Consider the following 18,234-nt stretch of genomic DNA (forward strand, 5'->3'; position numbering starts at 1 on the left):
CTCCAGTGCCCCCAGTACACACACATGACACTTAGGTGGGACCCTTCAAGGGTCCACTTTCATATCCTGCCCAGTGCCTCCAGAGTTTGGGCACCAGCATGTGTCCTTGTATGTACATCCCACTACCTCACCCACCGTTTACTAGTGCACCTCCCTGCATGAATTCAACCACATTCCCTGCTAACTACTAAGTCATGGGGTCTGGGGTCTGATAGATAAGTCCATGAAGTGCTCCCAGTGTAGTGGGGAACACCCCTGGCTGGGCATCAGGAATAGGTCATGGAAAAGGTTGATGTTTGAGTACAGAAAAAGGGCAAATGGAGACCTGGGGAAGGGGAAGTGCTAGGGTGGAAGCCGGCTGATAAGGGTGGCAGAGGGGTCACCTCAGGGGCTGGAGTCACCATCTATAGGTAGAGTGGGCAGAGGATGGGGGAGGGGAAGCAGGGAGTTCCTGGGAGATTGTGGAGAGGGGCAGAGGTTCTTAAAGGGACAGGCTTATCATTAGCTGCCAGATCCCAGAGAGAATATTCCCCTGAATCTCTACAAGGACATACATCCTCACCTGTGTCCCATACCCAGTCAGTCACCCATATGCCATTCCCCATAAACATTTAATACACCCATCCTCTCCCCAAACCCACCACAGCGTCCAATGTTGCTCCCTCTTCCCTGGCTTAGACTCCCTCCGAGTTAGCCAGTTAGCTTCTAGCCCCTCACCCACTCCAGGAATTCCTTGCCCTCCAGGAGGGGCCCCAAAGTTTTGGCTGGGAGGTCCCCAGTCTTATGGAAATTAGGTGGGGAAGTGGGGTCTGTTTTTCTGAGGCTTGAAGCCAACACACATGCCCAGTTGTCCACAGACTTATACACTGATTTAGGATGAACCTGACCCCAACCTGGTCACATGGGCTTTCTTCTCCTGGACCTGTGCCACCTGCACCCTCCACCTGAGACTTTCCCTGGACCACTCTCCTCCCATATTTGCCTTAACACTCTTTCATAGCTCCTCTGGCCTCAGTTGTAACAGCACCTTCTTGAGGAACCCTTCTTTATGCCAGCCTACGTCAGGCTCCTGTGAACAGGCCCCCAGAGCACCCGTTCTTCTTTATCAGAGGGCCTAGCTTGAAATTATTCTATAATTGCTATGTGATTATTTGATTCAAAGCTGTTACCTCTAACTTCACTGTGAGCTCAGCGAAGGCAGAGATGGTGTCTGTTTTGTCTCCTGTGCCTGGAACATAGTAGGCACTCAGGAAATATTTATGAGATGATTGGCACTGCCAGTCGCACTCACCACACCTCACCACACACAGAGGAGGCCGCAGGCTGTATAGAAGGGCCTGAAACGGCAGGTCCAGGGCAGACCCAGGTGTCCTGAGCTCAGATACCAGGCTGAAGGAGGGAAGAAAGGAGGAGCACAGTGGCCCCAGGACAACAAAGGCTGGGCCAGGCCCTGGGGGACATAACTGGTCTGGGAGACCTGAAAGACCTGGGGCAAACGGCAGTTGGGTTACACTCTAAGGAGTGCAGCTGTCAGGGGTTTCCAGTCGCTCCTCGCGCGCGCGCACGCGAGCGCGCGCGCGCACACACACACACACACACACACACAGGGCCTAGGGGTCTGGGAGGACTTAGGACTGTGTTGGCAACAAAAGCTGTCGGAGCTAAGTGAGGAGGGCGGGGCTAGGGGAGGGGCAGGCAGGTAAGTGCCTTTCTCCACGGATCCACCACTCTGGAAGGTCTCCACGTAGCCAGACCGAGCGGGAGACCTGTCCTCACTGGCAGCTGCGGAAACCCCAACGTCTGCCTTTGTGCCTTATTCTTGCCTTGGACATCTCTTCCCCCTTCCCAGCGCGGATTCTAGGATCCCTTCCCACTGGGCCCGACACCTGGATCTTGCCTTCGAAACCAACCCCAGGTCCCTTCCCTTGGGTGCCTGGTGTCTCCCCAGGGGCCCTGGTTCTGGGCCATGGCCCACAGGGCGGGCCTGGGACTTAGACAGCTGGAGGCTGTGGCCATTCTGCTTTTACTTGGATTATTCCGGTCCGGTCTTGGTGAGTATGTGTGGGTCAGAGAGTGTGGGGCTCAGGGAAGGGGTGGTGCACGTAAACTGAGGCTATAATCTTTTTCTGGGCACATCCCTTATCCTGGGCTCAAGAATCCCCCAGCTTCAGCCTCCCTAGATCTTGGCCTCTGTCTCTCCCTTCAGCTTCGGCCTCTGGGGAGTCAAGGGGGTGGGGAGGACCGTCCTCTGGAGAAGTGGTAGGTGCTAAGGGGCCTGGGAACTCTGGTCTTTCCTGTTTACCCTTTCCTCTTGCTCTCTCCCTCCAGGAGCTGATGGGGAGGAAGGTGAGCCTTGCATGGGGGAGGGGAAAAGGAAGGGAACCGGGATTCAGATTCCAATGGAGTGTTTCATGAGTGCCTGACCCTCTCTATAGGGCCATCTCACCCACTCTTATTACTTTATGTAAATCCCCCCATTAGTACTGAAAGATGGGGATTAGAGCCCTAATTCTTCGGAGAAAGAAACTGAGGTAGAGAGTGAAGTGACTTAGCCAAGAGCACACAGCCAATAAGAGGTGTCGCTGAGATTTTACACCCAGATCTGATTCCAAAGGTGGGTCCTTTGAGGAAAATGAACCAGAGGTTTCCTTTCTTCTAAGGCTCACCACTTGACTCGGAGTCTGGTTTTCAATTCCCACTTCACCAGATACTACTGGCTATGTATCGTTGGCCAGTCCCCTCACCTCAAAAATGGAAGTTGGTTATGTTTGTCTCCTGGGGCCCAGTGAGGAGTCATGGAGATAGAAGTGAAAGCCCTCTCCCAGCCTGGCATTGCTTGAACAGTCACTAAATAGTAGCTATTGTAGTTATTATGAGGAGAGAAGGAGGAGCTTGGCTGGGCAGTTTTCCCTGCTCCGGGGAAGGTGACTTTGTGAAAGGCTGTTGGGTCCTGCTCCAAACGGCAGCCTCGGTGGGGGTGAGGCAGTCCTGGAAACCAGATGTTCAGTGTGGGAGCCCTGTTGTTTGTTCAACACACATCCACCACTCTGTGTGTCCAGCCCTGTGCTCAGCACTGGGGACAAGGAGATCTGCTCCAGTCCCTGTCACTAGGGAATGCCCAGATTGCTGCAGTTGAAACAGTCATAGACCATCATGACTGTGTGATGGGGCAGTGCTGGGGAAAGTATGGGCCCTGGGAGCTTCCAGCATTGTCTAACTCAGCCAGCAGGCTCAGGGCAGGTTAAGGAGTGCCTGACGTTTGGTCTCCGTAGGCAAATATGTCTGCATAGCAGAGTGGGGATGAAGAAAGGTATTCTAGGCAGAGGGACCTGGATAAGCAAAGGTCTAGAGGCAAACAAGTGTGTGGCCCAGTGTAAATGTCCAGAGGGATGGCTGGAGTAAATGGTAGTGCCATGGAAGGTAGAGAATGTATCTTAAGGGCAATGTGGAGCCTGGGGAGGATTTAAGCTGAGGTATGACCTGATCAGATTTGTGGTTTATACAGATCTCCTGACTTGTAAGGAGTGGACTGAATGGAAGGTAGGAGGATCTGAGACAAAGGAAGGCGCATGAAACTTGGGTTAGGTAATGAGGGTGGTAAGGGGGCAGAACTAACCATGCCCAGTGAGCAGTGGGGCAAGGACAAAGGGGTGGCTGGCTCCTGCGAACTCACTTCCCAAGCTCCAAACCAGATTGTCTGGGCTATATGGGGAACGGCAGGGCTGAGGACCTGGTATGGGGGCCCCAGAAGGACCTGACCCCCTCCCCTTCCTCCCTGGGCAGCCTTCTGCGGTGTGGCCTCCCAAGCACGCATCACAGGTGGTAGCAGTGCAGCCGCTGGCCAGTGGCCCTGGCAGGTCAGCATCACCTACGATGGCACCCACGCGTGTGGTGGTTCTCTCGTGTCTGAGCAGTGGGTGCTCTCAGCTGCTCACTGCTTCCCAAGGTACCAGCTGGGTGGTGGGCATGGCGGGGAAGTCAAAGGTGGATCAGTCTAGGCCAGAGGTTGGGATTCTTGGGTTGGCTCGAGGGGTATCAATAAAGTCTGAAAGGATCAGTCAGCAGTGAAGGTCAGAGGTGACAGGTCACAGGGTAAAACTAGCATGCAGTCTGGGATCAGAATCTGGGGTTGGATATAACAAGCCCACAGGGATCAGGGAACTAGGAGAGGTCTCCTGGGTCCCAGCCTTGGCCCCTCTGCCTGCAGGGAGCACGTCAAGGAAGACTATGAGGTAAAGCTTGGGGCCCACCAGCTGGACTCCTACACGCCTGAGGCCGAGGTCCGCACCGTGGCACAGGTCATTTCCCACTCCAGCTACCACCAGGAGGGCTCCCAGGGTGACATTGCACTCCTCCGTCTCAGTAGCCCTGTCACCTTCTCCCGCTACATCCGGCCCATCTGCCTCCCTGCAGCCAACGCCTCCTTCCCCAATGGCCTCCAATGTACTGTCACCGGATGGGGCCACGTTGCGCCCTCAGGTGAGGTGGGCGCTGATGCCTAGAGGCATGGAGGGGTGCCTGACTTAGGGTAGGAGGCCCCAGGTAAGCATCTTTTGCTCCTACAGTGAGCCTCCTGGCCCCCCGGCAGCTTCAGCAACTTGAGGTGCCACTGATCAGCCGAGAGACATGTAACTGTCTGTACAACATTGACGCCAAACCTGAGGAGCCCCACTTTATCCAGCAGGACATGCTGTGTGCTGGCTATGTGAAGGGGGGCAAGGATGCCTGCCAGGTAAATGCAGGGGTTCCAGTGAGACGAGCGCATCTTGGGAGATGAGGGCCGGATGGGGCTGGTGTGGATGACTGGAGGCCTGGGGCCTAGTCTTGACAGTTACTGTATGACTTTTCTCTTCAGGGTGACTCTGGGGGCCCACTCTCCTGCCTTGTGGGGGGCCTCTGGTACCTGGCAGGCATTGTGAGCTGGGGCGATGCCTGTGGGGCCCCCAACAGGCCTGGCGTGTACACTCTGACCTCCAGCTATGCCTCCTGGATTCACTATCATGTGACAGAGCTCCAGCCTCGTGTGGTGCCCCAAATCCAGGAGTCTCAGCCCGATGGCCATCTTTGTGTCAACCACCAGGCCTTCAACTCTGCCCCAGCCCAGGCCGTATTGGGGCTCATCCTTCTGCTGCCACTAGGCCTGACCCTGGGCCTCCTCTGCTGAGCTAGTCATCCTGAGAGCTGACCCCGCTTCCAGGACTTCCACACTGCCCCCAAGGACAGATGCCTGGCCCAGGAATGGACCTGGCCCTTCCCTGACATCTTTTGGGTCTTGGGACTGGCTTAAGCCACTCCTTCCTCCCAGAACCCTGTGGGAGTCCAGGGCACTATCCTGACCTTTGAGCCCACTCTTCTGGGTTTGTTCTTTGCAACTACGGTCCACAGTCAGGTGTTTTACTACCTGTGGTATTGGCTAGGACCTCTAGCCACCCCTACCTACTGTTCACAACCCTACTCACTGGGCTCCTATGGAGCCCCCAAGGACCCTTAGCTATGAAAATGAGCCAAGGCTCCCCACCCTGTTTCTAGAAAACTGGGTACCTGCCCAGCTAACTGCTGCTAAAGAACTGGCTCTAGCACCCTACCAGTTCTGCCTGATGAGCCCCATCACTTCACCTTCTTCCTGTATTCTGAGCGGGGACTGCCTCTGGGCAGCATGTTTTCAAGAACAGAAAAGGCCCCAATCTTGCCCCATTGGCTGCCATGCCCTCCTCGAACCTCAACTCCTAGACTCCGGAGGACTGAGCCCCCACCGGAACTGGGCTTGGGCTTGGATCTGGGGTGAGGGGTAGAAAGAACAAGGAGTAAAATGTTTTGAGCACAATTGGCTCTGTGTGTGGCGTGCAACAAAGAACATCAGCTCTTAGCCTCTCCCTCCCACCTCCAAAGTCCAGAACCACTGGCAGAACTTACTTTATTTTAAAAAATGACGAAACAGGTCTGTACATATTTACAGGCTAGGGGACAAGGAGATAAAGGTCCAGCAGCAGGGGCACAGGCCATTCACTTCTTGGAGAGTTTCACTTGCTTGTGCTTGGGGGGGGCCCACTTGAGACAGACAGAGTCCACTGTGGGGAGACAGACATGAGAGGCAGGGCTGGGCCTCTGGGCCCAGGCCAGGTATCACCTCTAGGTGAGAACAAGGGCAGACTGAGTCCTGGGAAGGGGGCAGGGAAGCCTGGGAATGACTAGCCTGCCCCAGGCTTCAGTCCTGGGAGCTGGTCAGACTAGTTTGGGATCATGTGACAGCAAAAAGGTAGCTCTGGCTCCTCAACACCTACCCCCTACCACACACAACCTGGGCAGCCCCCGCCCCCCTACCTGTTATGGGTGGTTTCTTATACTGAGCACTTTTGAGGTGTTCTTCTACCAGCTTGGGTGTGACACAGATCACATGCTGGCCCTTCCAGTACTTGACCATATTGAGGGACTGTAGGGTGCTGATGATGTCATTCTGGGTGATGCTGGTCATCTGACTGCAGAAAGGGATTGGAGTAGTTGCTGGGGAGAGTTCCCTTGTGGGGTCTGACTGGGACAGCAAAAGGGGACAAGGAGACAGACAAGATCATGGCCAACCTTAGATTCTTCTAAGGGTTCCTCTTTAAGGGTTCCAGGGCCCTCACCTAAGATCCTTGATGGACAGTGTGCCCCGGAAGTCTCGCAGGATCTCCAGCAGGACCCAAGACCAGTAGCTGCGGTAGCTGAGCTTGCCCAGGTCAGACAGTGGCTTCTCAGGGGAGCCTACTGTGCTCTCTAGCTTGGAGAGCTCGTAACCTGGCAGTGGTGGAAAGAAGGATTCTGAGGACCCGGCCCTGCGGTGGCACCCCCACCGTAGTTGCCCCTTCCTTGACAGGTCAGGAACCACTCACTGAAAGCAATGAGGAATTTTCCATAGCCACGCCGCTGGTAGGGGGGCAGAGTCAGGATGCAGGCCACATTGTTCCCATCTGGAGACTCCTTCTCCTACAGGGGTGTGTGGTCAGGACCTCTGGGGAGGCTCAGTCCCTTTTCTGGTTCATAGTCCCCACCCTCCCTTAACCCGGGCTCCCCACCCCAGCACCTTAGAGAAGTAGCCAACAATGTGGGCCCCCTGCCTGTCCACTTCAGTCAAGATGTAAAAGACGAAGGGCTCCACGTCGAAGTACAACGTCTTGTGGTCCAGGAAAAGCTTGGCCAGCAGACACAGGTTCTGACAGTAAATCTGAGGAGTGGGGAGGTGGAAGCAGGCTCAGGGAGCAGGTACAACGCTCCCACCTCGGTCCACCGAGGCCTGGGCTGTGGCTGCCACCCTGCTATGCAAGTGCCAGGCATTAGAGAGCAGCCAGTGCCAGGCTAGTGAGAAGCAGGCTCCTCACAATATTTAGAATTGGAAGGAGTCTTACCGTCATTTTCTGATGGACAGGGAAACTGAAAACCAGAGAGCTAGATTAATCTGTTACCACTTCTTTTTTTGTTTTTTTCTTTCCTTTTTTTTCTTCCAAAGATTTTATTTTTAAGTAATCTCTACACCCAACATAAGGCTCAAACTCACAACCCTGAGATCAAGAGTCACGTGCTCCACCAATAGCCAGCCAAGTGCCCCATTCAGTTACTTTTTTTTTTTTTTTTTTTTAAATAGGTTCCATGCCCAGCTTTGGACCCCAAAGCAGGGCTTGAACTCATAATCCTGAAAGCAGAGCTGAAAGTCTAGCCGATTGACCCACCCAGGCACCCCTCAGTTACCACTTCTAAGTGCTAAATAGGAGTTCAATCTTCAGGGACATTAAATCTTATGTTTCAGATTGGGAAACTGAGGCTCAGAGGAGCTATGGCTGGCATGAGGTCCCACAGCTGCTGAGTGCTACAGCAGGATTCAAACTGGTATATGAGTTCTGTCTTGTTCAGAGCAAGCACCAAGCTTCATGCTTAGCCTCGTGCTTGGTAAATGTTTGCTGAATGGGTGAGCTTTGAGCCTGACTCCAAAGCCTGAGCTGTCTGCCCACTTGGCCACACTCTGCTGAGGCCCAGATACCCACTCAGGCTAGAGACCGACATCAGAAGGGACAATGAGACCGTGACAGTGGCTTCATGGCACAGATCAAGAGGCCCACTGATTTAGGACACCTTTTACACCCACTCTTATTTGACCCAACAATTGTGAAGCCCAGCATTGCTAGTGCACTTTGCTTAGGAAGAAACTGAGGCTCTGGGAAGGGGCAGTGCTTGCCTGAGGCTTCAAAGTTAACCAAGGGTAGAGCTAGAAAGAACATCCACACCTCCTGCTGGAGCCCTTTGTGCCACACCCCCTGTTCATGCTCAGGCAAAGCAGGGGACTCAGGCCAGGTTAAGGGCTAATATTCCCCAAGCTATTTATCACAAGGCTGACTGAGCCCAAGACGTCACCAATAGTAACAAAGGCCCATGTTTACTAAGCACCTACTTGATGCCAGGCACAGTGTTAACTACTTGCCATTGCTGTCTCATTTGTTCCACCAACAACCCTATTAGGTAAACATTATCATGACTCTTATCTTATAGATGAGGAAACAGGAACAAACAACGTTAAGTAACTTGTCCAAGGTCAGCTACTAAATGACAGGACAATTTGAAGCAGGAGCCACTCAGAAGCCTGCCCTCTCTTCCTCACACTCTACTGCCCTTCCATGGGAACAGGGACACTTAGTGAGACCTTCCCAGACTGACCAGGTAAAGGCCAAGTTCTCAATTGCAGCAAAGCAGGCCCTAAAGGCCCCACCCTCCCCCACTGAAGTCTTTCTGCCAGAAACCAGGAACTCAGCTGTCAGAGCCACACTGGTCTCAGGCAGAAAGTCTCACACCAAGCAGTCTCCTCCCAGGAAAGAAACCTTTCCTTCAGGCAGAAAGAGAAAGCGCTTCTAAAAGCACCCTCCGGCATAACAGTCTATTCTGGGTGTCAAAACTGCCCAATACTAAGCTACCCATCAGGAGAAAAGTCTTCAGGGACAGAACGGAAACTCAGTCCCCAAAACTGACACCACAGGGCCATGTGTCTACCAAGGCTAAGCATGATCCCACAGGCCTTTTCCCGGTGGGGGCTTGTCCCAAGACTGGCTTCTACCCTTTTGGTGACAACGAGGATCATCCAAGAGGTGCCAGTGCTTCTCCCTACCTCCCCACAGCACTTCGGCCATCTAACTCACCTTGTGGTCTTTGCCATCCACCTCGTACACGGAGATGTTGCTCTTGCGATAGATCTCCTTCCCTGGGGGTTGCCGCCACTGACACTGCCCCTGGGGTGGGGATGGGGAGACAAAAGCTTGAGACCCCGAGGTTCTCTGCTAGGTACACCCACACAAGCCCGTGTGGCTTCCAACAGGTCTCTGCTTCTGTTTCCCCATCTACAGACTCTGGGCTCCATACCTCACCTATGTCAAGGAATCCTCCCAACTCCCTGAGGAGACAGAGCCTATTTTATAGGCTATTTTATAGATTTTATAGATGAAGAAGCCCAGAGAGGCTAAATAACTGGCTTGAATATTATACAGCTAGATGGTTTCAAGTTCAGAGCAGCCTGGCTTTGGAGGACTCTCCAGCGCTCTTATCCATGACAATGGCGATTGCTAAAATGCATACATCTGCCTCAGGTTACACCCTTTGGGAAATATCCTAGTGTTCCCTGCTGCACTAGTGATGCGAGCCCCCGGCAACACCCACCCCCACACCAACCCCACCCCCCCCACAGCTCCCCCCTCTTCCCCGCCAACGCTTCCCATCTGTCCACACCTTACAGTCCCATTGCTCAGGGGCTATGCTCGCTTCCTCTTTTGCACTGAGGAACCTGGCACTGCGCTGGCCTTGATTAACATGTGGTGTTTGGGTTGACCTGAAGAAGTGGTAAGGGCAGGGATTACTGTCCCCATTCCACAGAAGAGGAAACTGAGGTCTGGGGAAAGGCAGCAAGTTGGCCAAGGTCACTCGAGCAAAGGTAAGGCCAGGCCTAGAACCCAGGTCTCTTGACCCACGGGCAGCTCTTCCTTGTACTCGACTCCTCTGGACCTGTCTCTCTTCCCTATCGCTGCAGCCTCAGCAGCCCTCGCCTCCACGCCTGCCTCTCTCACCAGACCCGGCTGGCCCAGTCTCACCAAGTGGAAGCGGTAGCTCTTCTCGAATTTCATGTACTTAAGGCAGTACTCGCAGAGCCACAGCTTGGGCTGTTTCCCATAGTCCTCGGGGAACGGTGAGAAGTACCAGGCATCGATTTCGTAGTTCCCGATGTGGATCTTGTCCACATACTTCACCTTGGTGATCTGTGGGTAACGTGGGAGTGGAGGGCAGTGGATGGCTCAGTCAGAGCAAGGAAAGCTGGGAGAGGGGGTACCCGCAGGCAGGAGCCCTGCCCCTGCTTACCGCCTCATGTTCCTTCTCCAAGGCTGCTGTTGTGGGGTCCATCTCCGCATAGGTCTGGGCAAGGACAGAGCAGTGGACAGAGGTGAACAGAAGTGGAGGTCAAGCCGTCCCTCCCCTGAACCAGAAGCCAGTGCTTCCTTCCCGTCTTCCAGACCTCATCCTCTGAATGACAACAACCACATGAACAGCTGACTTGTTTTATCTGGTTTTGAAGCCGGGTGGGCCAAGCTTCTCTCTCACTTTCCCTGCCCACCCACACATCCGTGATGCCCGAGTTTAGACCTTTTGCCAGATGAACATGGCTAGGATCAGGCCTGGTTCCAGTCTCCTTGGGCTAAAACCTTCAGCTATACAAGGGGATCAACCAGCTCTGCCAAAATTGTCGTGAGGCAGGTGAGTAATGGATCTTGTCTTCTGTGCAAACAGGAGGAACTGGCACTAGACTCCCTGGTGTGACTGGACCTCTTTCCTGAGCACCAGATCCAGGGAGCTGCCTGCCCCATGGGTCACTCCCATAGGTGCCTAGGTGTCTAGAAAGGAACTAAACCTGTGCTCCCTACAAACCTATTCGTCCTCCTGGGGTCCCCATCTCACTGGGCACATCCCCTCAGTCCAACTGTCCAAGACCAATAGCAAGTCTGCTCTTTTTTTTAAGTGCTTTTATTTATTTTAGAGAGAGAGAGAGAGAGAGAGAGAGAGAGAGAGAGGAAATCGGGGGAGGGGCAGAGAGAATCCCAAGCAGGTTCCACACTGCCAGCTCAGAGTCTGATGCGGGGCTCGAACTCACAAACCATGAGATCATGACCTGAGCTGAAATCAAGAGTCGGATGCTTAACCAACTGAGACACCCAGGTGCCCCTGGTCTGCTTTTAAGACTCCTTCTCTCAGGAAGCTGGCATTCAATTTACGGCCGAGTCCTGTGAATTTTACCTCCTTGACATCTGTGCAATTGAACGCTCTCTGGAATTCTCTGCCCAAGTCCAAATAGCCATTGCCACCATCTCAAGTCTGGACAATTACCTAAGCCCCTGCAGATTCCCAGCCTCCAGTCTTAGCCCCTTCAAATCTACATTATCGATAACTCTCTTTTTGAGGCCTCCGTGCCTTTGCACATGCAGTTTCCTCTCCTCTTTCTGCCAAAAAATGCTTACTCAACCTCAAACAGAGCGTAAGCCAGGTGAGTGTGAGATGAGGCAGTTTTATGAGCCATCATGGGTAATTGTTTTTACTGTGCTCTTTCCTGTCCTTCAAGGCCTTGCACCCTTCCTGCCCCCTCCAGGAGACTGGACTGGATTCTTCTGACACAGAATATGCCCTCTCCTTCTCAAGTTGGGAATGCAGTGGTTAACAACAATCCCCTCTAACTGCCCCCAATTGGTTTCCCCTATTTTCCAAGTCCTTAGAAAGCAGGGACTAAAAGTCATGTCACACTCACAACACATCCTATTCCTAAGCCAGACTCTGTAGAAGCAAAGCAAGCACAGCCTAACAATGAAGGGGGGATCCAAGAAGGCCCATAACCTACACTAGAGGAGATAGCAGCCTTGCCCTATAGTTGAGAAAGGAGAAAGGAGCCAGCATTTTACCCAGACCCCCTTCCACAAAGCACTTTGCCTGTATGGCCTCATTTAACCTTTTCAGCCACCCTAAAACAGAGCATTCTTATTTCTATTTTACAGGGAAGTAAACAGGCAGGGAGAGGTGAGGTCACTTGCCCTTGGGGATAGCCAGCTGCCATTTATTCCAAGTGCCAAGCACTCCATAGGCATTACTTCATTTAGTCCTCACAAAGAACCAGGGACAAGAGTGCTCATTATCCATACTGCACAAAAAGGAAACTAAGGCACAGAAAGGTGAGGCTACAGAACCGGTACTCAGCACTGTCAGGCACAGGCCCCTCGTTTGTCCAACCCCGAGCCTAACCCCTGCAAAGATGAGGGAAGAAAGATTTTCCTCATATGCGTCTTTAAAAACCCACTTCCCAGCTCTCACAAAATACAATCCTCTTCTGCAAATGCATTAAAGAATACAAAAACACTACTTTTTCAAATGCTGCAGTTTATTTAGAATTCAACGTTAATTAAGCTGTGAAGAACCTGGCTCATTAACTCCCCGATTATCCATCCTCTAAATTTATCACCACTGGCCTACTGTCATCCACCCTGCTGACCATCAGCTTTGAGGTACATTTTTGAGATTTAATTTGCTAGTGCAACCTGGTCGAGGAACTAAGAGATACTCAGACCTATGTTCTCCAACGGAAGAGCCACTGGCCACAAGTGGCTATTTAAACTCATTGTTTAAATTTTTTTTTTTAATGTTTATTTATTTTTGAGAGAGAGAGAGAGAGAGAGAGAGAGAGAGAGACAGAGCGCGAGCAGGGGAAGGGCAGAGAGAGACGGAGACATAGAATCTGAAGCAGGCTCCAAGCTCTAAGCTGGCAGCACAGAGGCTGACACAGGACTCGAACTCGCAAACCATGAGATCATGACCTGAGCCAAAGTCAGATGCTTAACTGACGGAGCTACCCAGGCACCCCTAAATTCATTAAATTTAAATAAAATTTAATTCTTAGCCACACCAAACACATTTCAAGTGCTCAATTGCCACATGTGGCCAGTGGCTACTCTATCAGACAATAGATATTAAACATTCCCACTTGTCACAGGAAGATCAATTGGACAGTGCTGCCTTAGACCTTGAAGGTCTTCCTGGTTCAGGGATTTCAAAATTTTTTTTCACAACCCCCAACAGGAAGAGCAGTTAGCACTGTAAACCAGTTGACCTGTTTGTGTATACATATATGTGTATCTCTATGTGCTTCTCAAAAATAATACTTACCTTTGATAAGGCACAACGTACTCTGACATTTTCTATCTTATCCTATTCCTTCCTTTAATTTTTTTATTATCTTTATTTTTTAAGCAATCTCTCCACCCAATGCGGGGCATAAACTCATGACCCTGAGATTAAGAGTTGCATGCTCTACCGACTGAACCAGCCAGGCACCCCTCTTTCTCTCATTTTCAAATTTAAACGCTGGTCACAACCTACTGAACTAATTTGGCAATCTACTAAACCTGCACCCCACAGTTGGAAAAACATTGCCCCAAAGCACACAACAAACATGCAGAAGGATGAAATCTCACTGGCTGAAAGTAATGAATGTCTAAGTGCCTTGAAATCTCAATAAGCCCTGGACTCATCTGCACTCCCCATTTTACAAAAAGAAACTGAGACTCGGAGTGGGGGAAAAGTATCCCCCAGGGGCAGGGGCGAAAAGAACCCAGACTCTGGAACAAGTGGCCCAAGTTTCTAGGACATGTCAAAGTCATGATTAAGGGCTGGTGCCCTGAAGTAGGACAATCTAGTTGGCAAGTCTAATTCCTGACTGGGTTCTTTTTTTTTTTTTTTAATGTTTATTTTTGAGAGAGAGAGATACAGAGTGTGAGTGGGGGAGGGGCAGAGAGAGAGGGAGACACAGAAGCCGAAAAGGGCTCCGGGCTCTGAGTTGTCAGCACAGAGCCCGACGCAGGGCTCGAACTCACAAATGGTGAGATCATGACCTGAGCCGAAGTCAGACACTCAACCGACTGAGCCACCCAGGCGCCCCCCGACTGGGTTCTTAAACCCATCTATTCCTCCCCGGTAAACTGGAGATAATAACGATGCTTACCTCACTGGACTGCTGTGAAACTTCAGTGAGATGATGTATTAAAACACTTAGCCTATAACTTTGGCTCACAAGCCAATAAATGTTTGCCATTATTATTCTAATTCCAGTCCACCCTTTTACTAGCTGTGTAACCTTGGGCATGTTACCTAACCTCTCAGATCCTGCTTCCTCCTCTACAAAAAGAAACCATTATTCCTGTGGCATTGAACTGTTAGGAAGGATGCGTTAACCTTATGTACATACGGGACTCAGCACGGTGCTTGGCAACAGCAAGCAAGCACCCAATATCATATGTTCTCTTCCTTCTCTTCGGACTTCAATTCTTTGTCTACGGTGGCACAGCAAATAGGAGACAAAGGAGGCTACTGGTGCAGGAGGCCTGAGTTCCAGTCCCAGGTGTGCCATTTCCTTGCTGTGAGACTGGAGCCAAGTGCTTGCCCTCTCTGAGCCTCAGTTTTCTGACCTGTGAAGAGTCTCTCACAAAACATAAGTAAAGTCCCTTACACATTATAAGAGCTTAAGAAATGGGAACTGCTGGAACATCTGGGTGGCTCAGTCGGTTAAGCAGCCGACTTCAGCTCAGGTCATGATCTCATGGCTCAGAGGTTCGAGCCCCACATCAGGCTCACTGCTGTCAAAGCAGAGCCTGCTTCAGATCCTCCGTCTCCCTCTCTCTCTCCCGCTAAAATACATAAACATTAAAAAAAAGGAAGAAAGAAAAAAAAAAAAGAAACAGGAGCTGCTATGGTTTTGGCACTGGGACCCAAGGAAGTTGGCAGAGGCAGCTGAGCCTCCTGGGGCCTTGGGGAAAGGGAGGGGGTCCAGACCTTCTGCACATGGTTGATCTCATCATGCTTGCGCTTTTGGTTGCGAGTGATCTTGCGCTCAGGCTGCTCAGCCAGCTCGCTCAGGTACTTCTCTGAGTTCTTCTGCACGGCATCTTTTACTGTTTTGGTCAGTGCCAGCCGGTTCTTGTCTACCCATTCGTCTAGTCGCCGGTTAACTGTGAGGATAGGCCATGAGAGTGCTGTACTTCCACCCCTCTCCCCCACCCAAGCCCAGAAAGCCCCAAGTCACTCACAGCCCACGTAGTGTACATAGAATTCCTCTCGGCCCTCCTGATCATTCACTCGAGACTGAATCACTTCAGCAGAATCTGTGAAAGAAAAAGGATAGGATCATCAGAAAGGCAGGGCTGGAACAAGAAGAATCCTTCACACTGAGGAGCAGTTTCCAGACTCCAGGGACATACACAAGCTAACATCACCCGTCTACATCTGCCATTCCATCGATCGTTGCCTGTGAAGTGGGCTAGGTTGGAGCTGTTACTCTTACTTTACAGATGAAAAACTGAAGCTTACCCAGGCTCACATATTTGAAAAACAATAAGAAGTCAACATTTAACTGAGTTTAGGTCTGGCTCCAAATGCAATGCTTGTTTTACTATACTTAGTTGCTCATTTGTTGAGGAGTCATGAAGGCTGGCTCTGGGTTTATACACAATTCTAGCTCCTCACTTCCTATATTTAAGTGCAAATTATTTTGGTTGAGCCTCAGTTTCTTCATCTACAAAACAGAACTAATAGTGCCCACCTCAGAGGGTGAGCTAATGCCTCTAAAGCATGTAGCATAGCGCCTGACAACTAGCCAACCATTCAACAAATGAGTAAGGCAACCACTGCGTGTCTGGTCCTATGCTGTGTTATTGCTGGGTAGAGAGGACACAGCAATGAATCACAAGAGGTCCTGCCCTCCAGAAGTTCCCACTTTGATATGGGAAGACGCAGACGATGACTACACAATGTCACATATACTATGGCTAGCTGAGGTATGAAGAAAATGCTGTAGGTACATTCATAAGGGGAGGACTCACTTTGCCTGAAGGGAGTCAGTAATGGCATCACAAGGGATATGGTGTGTTAAAGGATGAGTAGGAGCTAGCTAGGTGAACAAGAAAGGCAAGGACATTCAAGCATTGGGCACAGGTGGTAAAAGGCATGTGGTCTTCAGAAAGAGTACAGTGTGGTCTAGTCTGGCAATGGCCTTTGCTAGGGGTGTCTAAAAACCACAGGTCACAAAGATGTACGTCCTTCTAAGGAATTGGGGGTTTATTCTGAAGATGAACTAAGGCAAGAAAAGGAAAAAGGAAGCTCAATTTTGTGTTTTGGTAGGTCCCCTCTGCTGGCGGTTGTAGAAGAGGGATGGAAAAGTAAGTCGCAGAGACCAGAGAGACCAGCAAGGAACGATGGTTTTCCTTAAAAAGGGAATGAAGTCTAAGATTGGATAAGCAAGTGGAAAGGGAGCTCTACATACAATTAAACGGGAGCTGCTTGTGTTCCAGGAGAGCCAGACTGGTGGGGTTTGCAGGCGGTGCCCGGGAGGGGCGGAAACTCCGCGCTCTTCCCTCAAGCCCCGCCCCTACAACGTCAGCCCCTCAGAGAACCCGCCCTCATGCCCCGCCCCCTGTCCCTGGGCCCCGCCCTCACGCCAGGTGCTATCCGGTCGTCGGCACAGGTACGTTTCTCCGATCTCCACGGTGACTTCCGGCTCGCCGCGCGCTGGAGTCGGGGGAGAGACGCGGCCCGGGGACGGGGCGGTCCCCTCGACCGCCGCATTCTCCCCGGGCCCGGGATCGCTCTCCCCCGCGACCCCTGAAGTAGCCGCCGCAACCGCCGCAGCTGCTCCCTGTGCCGCCATCGTCGTAGTGGAAATGACGCTGGAATCCGGCGCCGCGCAGCGCTTTTAGTTCCGGGTCAGCGACGCGTGGCGGAGGCAGCTGCTGCCTTGAAGGCGGGGCCTGTGGCGTAGCAAGAGCTCACTGGTTAGTGCGGCCTTTTAGCGGTCCCTGACAAGTTTGACCTTTCGTGTGCCAATCGCGCTGGCATTTTTTTTTTTCCGTATAGAAATATGGCTGAACCCTGAGTTGAAAGAGGAGACCTTCGTGATGTGTGATGACTCAGCCCGATCTTTTTAAAGGGCCTGGTGCCTGAGGAAGCCAGGAGGTGCCAATTACCAGAGGCACTGCCCCCACTTTACCCGGTACCGGGACGGAGCCAGAGCTGCCTCCCTGGCTGCAGTAGGGCTTTGAGCTTGGAATTAACACCCACTTCTGCGTTGCCCACTTCCGCCAACCTAAAGCCCCATCACCCCTTTTGTAAAGATTGAAGAAACTGCCGTCCTTGTTCACGGTGAAGGAAACAGGACGGCTGTGTCCACGGATAGCTAGTAAATTGCTCTCATAGAATTAAGCCCTTTTTAAAGGCTTAATTTGCCCCCTAGACAAATTAGACGCAGTGGACATATCAGAGAGCATCTTGGGCTTAGTGAGGAATCCGGGTTCTGATCCTACTCTGGGTAAGTTGTACAAAGATGTCCATTCTCAGAGGGTCGGTAAAAGTTAAACTATACATAACTGTATAACCCATATAACTATATAAAGGGTATCCCTTATGTATATAAGTGTGTCGCACAGTACCAAGCAGGGTAGGTGTTCAATAAATGTTTTTTTGCCATTCTCTTAACTTTCTTTGACTTATAAATTAGTTATTGGGCTTAGAAGCTCAAATTGGTTATTGGGGTGGAATGCTCAAGGCCTGTGTATGGGGCCTCAGGTTGCAGATCAGTAGGAGTTCTTGGGGTGCCTGTGTGGCTCAATTGGTTAAGCCTTGAACTTCTGCTCAGGTCATGATTTCATGGCTGTTGAGTTCGAGCCCCAAATCGGGCTCTCTGCTGTGGTGTGGAGCCCACTTCGGACCTCTGCCCCCCTCTCTTTGCCCCTTCCCCTCGCTCTCTCTCAAAATAAACTTTAAAAAGAAAAGAAAAGAAAAGAAAAGAAAAGAAAAGAAAAGAAAAGAAATAGGAGTTCCATATGGGAGGTGGGGAGGGTGATGGCAATGGGAAGTGCTGGTAACTCGGCTTTGGGGAAATTAAAGAATTGGAGGTGGGCAATGAATGCCAAGTGTCTGGCTGCATAAGAATATGAAGAAATAAGTTAGGCAAGACAAGATTAAAATTGTAATGCCTTCTCCCACTCCCCATCTTCAAGATTGTCACTCTATCCACCTAAGGTTCTGGTGCCTCACTTTTGACTTCACCCAACATCTTGCAGGGATGCTCTCCTTTCTAGTTCAGGATTAACCTAGGGTTTATAAATCCCTGATCCAGGTTACTATACCAACCTCCTCACTATTCTC

General features: G+C 51.4%; 2 protein-coding genes across 4 annotated transcripts; one reads left to right on the plus strand and one right to left on the minus strand.

The window, feature by feature from the left end:
• Positions 1-1,678: 1,678 nt before the first annotated feature.
• Positions 1,679-5,824, plus strand: PRSS8 (serine protease 8). The gene is made up of 5 exons (XM_019436314.2): positions 1,679-2,051; positions 3,784-3,946; positions 4,208-4,479; positions 4,566-4,732; positions 4,856-5,824. Exons 1-5 carry the CDS (start codon positions 1,967-1,969, stop codon positions 5,162-5,164), a joined length of 996 nt encoding a protein of 331 aa, XP_019291859.1. The 5' UTR covers positions 1,679-1,966; the 3' UTR covers positions 5,165-5,824.
• A 73-nt stretch (positions 5,825-5,897) lies between these two features.
• Positions 5,898-16,764, minus strand: KAT8 (lysine acetyltransferase 8). Of its 3 annotated transcripts, XM_053894382.1 has the most exons (11): positions 16,528-16,763; positions 15,123-15,197; positions 14,869-15,044; positions 10,366-10,419; positions 10,101-10,265; positions 9,159-9,248; positions 7,061-7,201; positions 6,870-6,963; positions 6,624-6,774; positions 6,322-6,476; positions 5,898-6,068 (listed from the first exon to the last, which is right to left on the minus strand). In XM_053894382.1, exons 1-11 carry the CDS (start codon positions 16,736-16,738, stop codon positions 6,004-6,006), a joined length of 1,377 nt encoding a protein of 458 aa, XP_053750357.1. In that variant the 5' UTR covers positions 16,739-16,763; the 3' UTR covers positions 5,898-6,003. The 3 variants fall into 3 exon arrangements, with proteins under 3 accessions (XP_053750357.1, XP_053750358.1, XP_053750359.1); XM_053894383.1 differs by lacking the exon at positions 5,898-6,068 and having other exon boundaries at positions 6,335-6,525; positions 16,528-16,764; XM_053894384.1 differs by lacking the exon at positions 5,898-6,068 and having other exon boundaries at positions 6,359-6,529; positions 16,528-16,764.
• Positions 16,765-18,234: the final 1,470 nt, after the last annotated feature.

This window comes from Panthera pardus, unplaced genomic scaffold (assembly GCF_024362965.1).
Source record: "Panthera pardus isolate Hobbes unplaced genomic scaffold, ASM2436296v1 HiC_scaffold_5, whole genome shotgun sequence".
Classification (NCBI taxonomy): domain Eukaryota; kingdom Metazoa; phylum Chordata; class Mammalia; order Carnivora; family Felidae; genus Panthera; species Panthera pardus.